Source organism: Montipora foliosa, chromosome 3 (assembly GCF_036669935.1).
Source record: "Montipora foliosa isolate CH-2021 chromosome 3, ASM3666993v2, whole genome shotgun sequence".
In the NCBI taxonomy this organism is placed as follows: domain Eukaryota; kingdom Metazoa; phylum Cnidaria; class Anthozoa; order Scleractinia; family Acroporidae; genus Montipora; species Montipora foliosa.
In genome coordinates, this window is record NC_090871.1 from 46,968,673 (window position 1) to 46,978,672 (window position 10,000).

The 10,000-nt window shown below is 39.5% G+C and overlaps 1 protein-coding gene across 1 annotated transcript in view; it reads right to left on the reverse strand.

Annotated features, from left to right (window-relative positions):
• LOC137997523 (eukaryotic translation initiation factor 4 gamma 1-like) overlaps positions 1-10,000 on the reverse strand; it is a 76,045-nt gene that overhangs the window by 9,583 nt on the left and 56,462 nt on the right. Inside the window, exons 11-16 of the mRNA XM_068843573.1 lie at positions 9,758-9,865; positions 7,180-7,308; positions 5,290-5,530; positions 2,167-2,291; positions 1,678-1,859; positions 1,045-1,219 (exon numbers count right to left, since the gene is read on the reverse strand). Coding sequence (XP_068699674.1) covers positions 1,045-1,219; positions 1,678-1,859; positions 2,167-2,291; positions 5,290-5,530; positions 7,180-7,308; positions 9,758-9,865 — 960 coding nt within the window. The remainder of the gene's footprint in view (positions 1-1,044; positions 1,220-1,677; positions 1,860-2,166; positions 2,292-5,289; positions 5,531-7,179; positions 7,309-9,757; positions 9,866-10,000) is intronic.

Consider the following 10,000-nt stretch of genomic DNA (forward strand, 5'->3'; position numbering starts at 1 on the left):
CGCGAATCATTCAAAATTCGCAAAAATCAGCAGTCTCCGTTAGTTGCACAAGGAAATTTTAGATGTCTGCATACTACTCTCAATGTGCATATGTTTTTTTTTTTTTTTTTCAGGATCTCTTTTGATTTAATGGCTGTGAGTTGAGTCAACTTGAACGCCTAGTGAAATTTGAGTGAGCCTGTGACACCCGAGAAAATAACTCAAACAATAAAGAGGTTTAGCATTGCGTCCACGTGAACAGCAAACGAGAAACGACAAGCTCCTGCTTGTCAGGGAAGCATAAAAAATCTCATTCTAACTTGTCTATCTTTTTTAAGAAGCTGCTCGATATCTGTACATTACATGTAAGAAAAAAAGCTAACATCACACTAGTTCCTTCGATTTTCTTGGCGAGCCTGCCGCTTGCCGTTTGCCGTAATACCACACTAAATGTCACTATAATAGCTAAGAAATAAAAAGAGCAACTTGGTCAACCATTACACAGAGGCAACCCCTGCTACGAACCTATTTGACAAACGAATAAACAAATTTAAGCGTGAGATATGCAGATTGGGCTAACTGATGACAATTGTCTGTCAGTTTCTCTCTTCCAACCTGTTCAAATCTATAACGTGCTTTACCAACAACGATGCTAACGATATGTTAATAAAACCTGTTGATCTTTCCCTCTATAAGTTAATTAACAGGACAATGTCATGCTACAGATGTTAAAACAAAAGCTTTGGAACTCAGGTAGACACATTCCATCAAATGACAACGTCAGATTTCTGGTCTCGGTTGTTCAAAAGGTGGATAACGCTATCCACTGGATAAATCACTATGGCGGATAAACACTAGCAGAACTAATTGAGTTCTACGGTGCATAGCGCTATCCACCCTTCGAACAACTGGGACCTGGTTGCTAAAGCTCCCTAATATATCTAACTCGCTTTCATTTCCAGATGTTCTGTATAAGAACTGTAAGTGGCCTCTTGAAACGACTCAAATACTACAAAAAAACTACTGAAGATATCGATTTTTTTTGTTCTGATCAGAGCTACCAACCTTTGGCTGCATTGCCGCCCGAACAGCTTCGACAGCCTTCTCTCGTTCGTCTTGTGGCAAAGGTCCTCGCCTTCCTCCTCCAGACACAGGACTGCGCGGTTCTTGCCGCCGAGAATCACTGGAGCTCGCTCTTGCTGGGGCCGATAGTTTCCTATCACCAGTTAGGGCCGAATCCCTGCAATATTTAATTCACATTAAACCAATTCGACGAAAAAAGTCACCAGAAAATAGACCTCTACGTTATTGTATGCATTTCGGGTTCGGCTTGGGAAGGGTGTACCACCTTTTCAGGAATGAAGAAGGTATGAACGGTGCAGATGTTTGGAGAGGAAACTGACATTTCTTGTCGATTGTACAAGTCTTCTCCAAAACCTCAAATTTTGTCAATTCACTTCGTTGTCACAAAAAAGAGCAGCAAAAACAGCAAAGAACTTTGGCAAAACATGAGACACACAGGGCGTAAAGAAGCATTGTTTTTATTAACTTTATTACACGTATTGTTTTGTGACGTTCCGGTCATTGCTGACGTCGCCTTGCCAAAACTCACCAATGAAATCAACGACGCAAGACACATAAATGAGATTTGCAATCCTCTGTAGCTCCTTACTTGCAGCATTGCGATGACGCTCTCACCTGTTGGCTGGTCTGTTATCAGTTTCAGCTGAGGAGGCAGCAATACAGGAACCCGCCGAAGCAGTTGCCGATGGACCGGCACCAGCACCCACTGCTCCTGATCCCCCGCTACTTCCTCTTGCCCATGCTCCATAACCTCGGCCGCCTGGTCCAAGAGAGATATTCTCAGAATCCACAGGACGCTTTTAAAGAGAACACTTCATTAGTACTTATATGAGCATCGCCACCAAGCGGAATTTGTTCTTCACAATAATTACACCATGCAATACTTCACACTCTTGCTCAACGCCACATCTCCGTTGCGCAAAGAAACCCGTGGACGCTGGGCCAATGTCTTTGTTTTGCAGTACAGTAAAGTACTTAAGTCTGACGATTTTGTTCGAGTGCGAGTCACGAATTAAATGACGCAACTCATCCACTTACTATAGCAGAGCAAACCACTGCAAGAACAAGAGAAAAGTAGTATAGACACAACTGAATTGTACTTACTTTGATGTTTTGAAACTTCTTAGGATCCACACTAACGTTCCTAGGACCTCTGCCTACAGTAGTCCAGCTTTCATCCGCTTGGGGAATGGCTCCTGAGCGGGGACTGTCACGTCCGCCTGTGTTACCTGGTGGGAACAAAACCAGTTAAGAGCCATACAGCAACAACATACGAGTACGTACATATTGTAAAACATCTCGCCCCGGACAACTCACTAAAGTGGACAGGTCACAATACGAAATTTCACCAATTATTATCTTTTATTTTGTGCTCAACTCTGCACAGTCTTCAGGTAAAAAGATAATTGGAAACGTGACAGTCAAGAATTATTTGAAAGAAAGCTTGTTGTCTATTTTGTGCTTAATTATTCAAGGAAAAGGTTCTTCAGGAAGGGTTTGATTCTGAAATTTATTTTGTTGCGTATGGTAATTTGACACGATAGGGATTCCTGTCATCACGCACGCAATGAAACAGGAAGGGTTTTTTGTCTCTAATAGAAAATATGTCGTTTGGTTTAACAAATTTTTCGCTGGAAAAGGTTTTTGTGAGATTTTCCTTTGTAAATTGATATGTTGTGTAATATTCGAGCTTAACAAATTTGCATACGTGGGTTGAACTGTGATACGCGAGGAGACAGGAATTTTTTCTTCCTGACAAATGATTAATAGGTAGCCAAGTTTTCAACATCAGAAAAGGATATTTTTTTGTCAACTGTCTTTGATTTGTCTTTTATTGTTAACTCCACGCTTTTACGGTACTTTTTGGTGCAAACGTAAAGACATTTTTTTTTTTTCACCTGGCATCAGATTAAACAGAAAAGAAGAGGAATTATGAAGCGGAACAACATGTTCAGTCCTTCCTTAGTGTGTGCAATAAACGTTTGCTTAGTGCAACTGCATGACATGCAGGAAAACGTACGTCAGAGCAATTTGCTGACTATTTAAAAAAGAAACGAGTGAGTTTTACTCAAGCGCGTGTTATGTTATTCCTATTTATTGCCAAAGCTTAAAAAACTAAAAGACCTCAAAATGGGACAGGAGATTACAAAATAATTAAACGCGGGAGCCAAAGGGCCTCTGCTGGCACGACATCTCAATTGGTCTTAATGAACCCCACTTGAAAAAATTAACTGAAACGCTACAATACCACCCAACTCAGTGCCTTCTGTTTTTATGTAACACGTACCACATGCAACAATAACAATAATAATAATAACTTTATTTTTATAGCGCTCATATCCATGTATCGCTGTCCATGGCGCTTTACAATTTACAGTAATTTACAATAAAAACGATTTAAAAGCCCTAAATTCTATGGAATGTTATTATACAATATATATTATTAATTCTATAAACGATCTATAAAATATTCTTATTATTTCAAACAACAATTATTGAAATGATAATGATAAAATCAAATGATGAAAGAAATATCAAACCAGTCGATAAAAAACGAAAATAATTAAAAAGAAAAAAAAACAAATAACTAATTAAATTTCCTATTATCAAGGAATAATGTAAAGAGAAACGTTTTAAGTCTGCCTTTAAAACTAGCAACTGAAGATCAAGAACGAATATTCAAAGGTAACCTATTCCAAAGTCTTGGAGCAGCAAATGAAAAGGACCGAAAACCATAAGTGGTGAGCTTAGCTCTAGGTTCAACAAGAAGTTTATTTGTAACAGAGCGAAGAGAGTACCAAGAGGAACGATAGGAAAGAAGATCAGACAGATAGCAAGGAGCCAGACCATTTAAGGCTTTATAAGTGAGCAGAAGCAACTTGAAGATAACCCTATAGTATACATGAAGCCAATGAAGATCAATCAACACAGGGGTGATGTGATCAAACTTCCCTGTAAAAGTAAAAGCAACCCAGTGTACGCTCATGGAGCGTCTAGTTGCCTTATCAAATGCAGAGTTGGACACTTAATTTTGAGAGCACTCGCCATTCGGGCGAGTGACCCTCAAAATGCACTCGCCCGGATCAGTTTTCACTCGCCCAAAAACGATCAGCAAAAGCCACTTGTTCGGCCTGCCTCTCCTTTGACATACGACTAGCATGTAGCAGGGCTTCGTGGCAGGCCATTCAACCGTCACAAGTTAGTCATTTCCCTTAAACGCATTTGAATCCGACCTAATCGAGGAGTTCATACCCAATACTCATCTGCACAAGGAAGTGCACGTCTCCGAGTTCAAACACTACTTAGTTGTGCTTTTCCATTCATGTCTCGCTTTAGACTACAATATTCAAACGGATTCTAAGTGTCCTAGACCCAGGTGTGCAGTCAATAAATTGGATGGATCCGAAATTAAATAATAATAAATATTAATATTAATAACACTAATAGTAATTAATAAATTAAATACTAATCCGAAATAATCAAATACCAACCATGGTATATTAGGCTTTATTTTGCCCATCAAAAAAGCGTTGATAGTGTAATTTTATGCTGAAAACTAAAGCCTACAAATTCTTTGAAACTTTTTTGTTAAATAAATAGCAATTTAAGTTTTACATCATCCAGATAAGCTTAATCAGGCCCTTGACTTCTTAGAAAATTTATACATTCTTTTCTTTTCTTACCATGCAGCCCACCTCCTTCTCATAAGAAGATTCTTGTGAGCATGCATTATAGATCTTTTTGCAAATATGGCGGCTATTTTTTATTTCTATTGTTTCGAAAGACATTATGGGATGCTCAGGGGGCAAATACTTGGCATCCCATAAAGTAGCTATTTGAAGCAATAGAAATCAAAATGGCCGCTGTATATCTGCAAAAAGGTCTATAAGAAATACGAAGTGCAGGTGTAAACATGAAATAAATGTGGAAGCGTCAAATGAAACAATGTCAATGCTAGTGACAATTAACAATTGTACAACATTTGGTAAGCCTCTGTCACGAAGGCAGACCCACAACCGACTCTAGAAGGCTTCTAGACTTGGGGCCAGCACAACAGAATGTGGTAGTTTATTCCAATCGCGAAGCATCCTCGGGAAAAAGGCATTTGATGATATGTTGTGCGAGAAAAGGGATCGTTATAGTTACTACAATTAAGGTGTCTGGAAGATACTCTTTCCACACATTACAAAACTACACTGTACGAGTTTTCTTTCACTGCATCCTCACCTCTTTGTTGTAATCTCCTATCTTGCCTAGCAATTTGAATAGCCATTTGAGTTTTCTTAGCCTGGTCGGCAGCTTCTCGATGGATCTGATCTATTGTCTTGGGATTTTTGTCTTCACGACGAGGCACCCAGCCATTGCTCCGTAAATCCACGATGTCCTGCATCATGAATCTCACACGGAAAGAAGTTTTCCTCGCCGAAATGATTTTGTTGATATGTGCAAAGTACTGATCAACCCTTGGCTGGAGGCAAAAGATAAAAATGTGTTCAGCAACTAACACCTTATGGCTGGTCCCAAATGCCATATGCCATGAAAACAATGTCGAAAAAAGGCACGCATAGCGTACAGTGTGTAGCGTACAAGATTTCCCCATGGGCATCGACCAGTAACCGAAGAACTTTTAACGGGTCTTTCTGCAGGTACCGGAAAGCATTGTGTTTTTGGTCACTTGGGATGTCTCTTGTTTCGCTTGTTTACGTAATTTCTGCTCCGGTAATTGAAACGAAAAGAAAAATGTGAATTTTGCGAAATGAAATCCAAATGTTCATTCCGCGAAATAATCTCGATGTTGATAACGTACAAAATCGTCCATAAGTCGTTCGTAAATCATAAGTCCATTTTGCTGGGAAAGGCCATCTCTTTGGCTAGTTAAGTCCACAAAGCCACCCGTTGTTCGACATATTACAAACTGTTAATCTGTCGATAGCTTGTGAACAAGCTCGTCTTTCGAGTGAATGATTATTGCATTGCACTTTAAGCAAAGAGCAAAGTTTCCTTTCAAGTTGTTCCGAAAAACCCGGGAAATTACAATTTTTTGTGCCATTTCGAATAAATTGTTTTCAAAACTTTAAAAGTAAAAAAAAACAAACAAACAAACAAACAGAGAAACATGTTCCAATCATCGATGATCGCGTCTGACCAAGTACTCGAGCAATTTCTGTATTTATACAAATATAAATGCCGTGAAACTGCATTTGGAGCCAGACACGTAGTTTGAGGTGATCATGTAGCAGTCTAATTTGCTTGCATTGCATTGAAAGACTGAGCAATTTGAAATCACTTAAATTAAAGAACTTAGCCCGGACAAAGAAGCAGGCTCAAGTTTTCAGTAATATTCAGTACCTTTACCTATATAAAAACATTCTTTCTGGTTGATGATTAAGTTTCGAACGCTTCACGCGTATTTCAGTAAAAAAAACGCTTAAAATAAAGGGCATGCAGCGCGAAAACAAGCATGGTGGCAACATCGTTTTCTTGCACTTTCTGAATTGCTGTGCATGAATATCAATTGTGCCAATTTTGACAAACATCTGGATACTACGTCATTATCAAGGGAATTACCTTAATAATCTAAATACAAGTAAAACCCTCAAATGGATGTAAATCTCCAGGCAGATGGGGGAAGTGGTTTAAAGTGCCTAACACCTCAACACACTTTTCCAATTTATTTTTTCTCCGAAATCGTGCAAATACATTGTGTTGTTTTTAGAACCTTTTGAAAGAAATTTCACTTCTTTATTGCCTTTGAAAGACTGGAAAAGTGTCACACTTTGATCCAAAACCGAGCAATGAAGGGGAATGGGTTCAATACCGGGTTGAAGTCACAAATTAATTTGCATCGCTGTTTTCAAAGAACTATCTCAATGCCAAAGCAGTCCGTGATGTCAACTCGGTATCGAACCCATTCCCCTTTATTGCTCGGTTATGGATCAAAGTATGACCACTTTTCCCGTGTTTCAAAGGCAATAAAAAAGGGAAATTTCAATAAAAAGGTTCTAAAAACATGTATTTTCGACAATATCGGAAAATGCATAAAGTGGAAAAGTGTGTTGTGGTGATAGCCATAGGCACTGTAATAGCCAAGAGAATCATGGACACAATTATAGTTACCTTGGCCTTTTCATGATCCAGATCTTTTCCAATGGTAACAAGAAGCTTGCACAAGCATTCAAAAGATTCCTCATCGTTACTCTTCAGCAACTTCACAACACAATCATGCATGATACTCTCTGTCAGCATCTGTAAAATTCAATTTCACTTGCTTGTGGCACTAACCCATTTGACGTCAACAACACCTCTTGCATTAATACCCTACAATCCACGTCAAAAGACTTCGGGACACGTCAAATTTTGGGCGAAAAGTAGATAATTTACTGTACATGCTTTTATCGTTATATAAGCAACACGTGTTCTTCTTTTGCTGCCTTTTTCGCGACCCCCTTTCCCCCAGACAATGTTGAAACGTGCGAGCGATCGATGAACAGATCTTGATTTCGGACGCCGTGACAAATCAAAATTGTAATGGGGGGAGGGGGAAAATCGGGAATTGTCCCAACAGTTTTGACCAGGATTGTAAGTTCGCACTTCCCAAGAAGCATTTTTTAACTTTACTTAGTATGCCGTATCCAAATTCACAAGACCAATACGATATTTACATAAACTTAATTTTTCTGCGACTCATCTGTGTATATCTGGAACTTCACTTTACCATTCATAACCAAGACTGTTTCTGAAAAGTCTTACGTTTGCCCCAATAATTGTGCTTGAAACTGGTCAAGCAAGCCATTCCCAGTTTTCAAAGGGTTGACACTAACTTATAGGGCCTTATTACATGGTAAATTTCAGCCCGGTTAACTGGGCTGAGATTTTAGCCCGGGTTCTGAAAGACACCCTCTTTAAATGAAAGAGGCGATTACTTGGAGAGGGTTTCAGCTGAGAGCTGAAAATCCTTGCCTGGTTTCTGAAAACGGGCCAGGACTTTCAGTCTGGACAAACGGACTGAAAAATCCATGTAATCGCTATAGTGTTTTCAACCCAAGCCAAAAAAGGAACGCGAGCATGCACATCGATTGCGTTTTCGCATCTCAGTAAATTTTCCCATGGAAATCTGCGTTTTGCACCTGCGATGAAATTGAGCATGTAATCGCAACCAAATTTCAGCCCGGGCTGAAACTCACCATGTAATCAGGCCCTAAATCTCTCACCATTAGACACCCACTGTTGACAAGAGAAAACCCTTTCGAGCCTCCACAAGTCAAGTCAATGCATATCTCAACCGTTTTAAAGGCAAATAATGATCATCTTAAAGGATTGTGCTGCCCCTTTCAGACCAACCATCGCTGCTTCCCGTGTCGCCCCTTCCGCTAGAAAACATATCACTTTCACTGAATAAATTATTGACGAAAGTTAAAATATATGAAAGCCATATATACTTGAACTGTAGAGATATGAATCAAGTTAAGAGGCTGTTCATTGCAGTTATTAACGTTACTTGAGCAGTAACGAAAGGAAAGCCTGAAAATTTCAGGCCTCCTTTCTTTATTGCTGAAATGACGTTAACAGCTGCGATGATCAGCGTTTTAACTTGATTTATAAATTATTGCAGGTTGAGCGCTCCAAGATGAGTAACACCTTCGTAATTAGGAGGCCAATGAGACCTTTCACAGACGTGCACCAATCATAGCTAAAAGAAGGGTTCAATCTAGTCTCTACCAAGTCATCAAGTAGGGAGCCCAGGAATTCAATCCCATGGTCCCTGTTGAAATCAAATTCTAGATTGTAATCGTCTGAAACTATTCCGTTGCTCCTAAGGAACATGCACAGAGTGGAGCAGGCTCGATTACCAGCCGCTGTTTCAGTCAGTCAGCGCTCACTCCCGAATCACGGCTGGACGCCTGAGGTGAGCTTAACCTCCGCCAATCAGAAACTGGCCTGCACAAATCGAGCAGACATAAATTACATTTTTTGGTTCATGGTATGCTTTGGCCCGGCCTGTGCAAGCTTTACAGCGCCTTATGGTGGGAATCATCCAAGATTTCGACAACGGAAAGTTTTCGAGAAGCTTTCAAATCCATTGCTATTGCAATTTATCCTCAGACTTCGCTAATGTAAGAGGAAGCAAAGTTCTTCAAGATCAATTTAAATTGCTTCTGAGTTTATTGGTGGCAGAACGAGGGGGCCGATGAGGTCGACTGAGAGCTGAAGCTGCCAAAGATTTTGTATATCATTCGCCGGGTGAATTCAAACTCACATTGATCATTTGACCATAAACTCAAGCTCGCATCATCTGGAAACTTCGCACACGCGTTTCAGCCATTGTTATGTAATTAAAGTTTTATTAAAATACCAATAAAATTAAAATAAATATTTTTGAATGTCTACTGCCATTCCCCCGCAACTATCAACTTCGCATAAATTATATCTTGAATTTACGTCACAGACACAATCTATCGCTCACATGTCCCGCCGTCTCTTCTCGGAGAGGATACCCGAACTAGAGTGAGCATTAGGAGAACAGAATGAAGTTAACCTACCAATAAGTCTACAATTGATTTTAGTTGCATATTCCTTCGGCAAAACAATTTCCTCTAAAGAACTAATTTACGTAGCAAGCTTTACCGCATACAAACGAAGGTAGTTCTGAATACTCGCAGGCCAAAAATTGAGCTGACACTTCTGAGATGCCTACCTTCAATTTAAAAAGGTCACCGATAAACCGAATATTCCCTAAAGTCCGTCGTTTCTGTTGGTGTTCTTCATCTTGAAGGTCTCTTTTTCTGCTCTGCAATTCTTTCTCCTAAATGGGAAACAAAATTATAATATATTATGTCGTCGACTAAGAGCGAAAGAAAATGTTAGGTACTCTACTTGCTCCCATTCCAGACCACAAGAATACCCTAATTAAATAAATAACTGTTAAAAGGTTTATTTG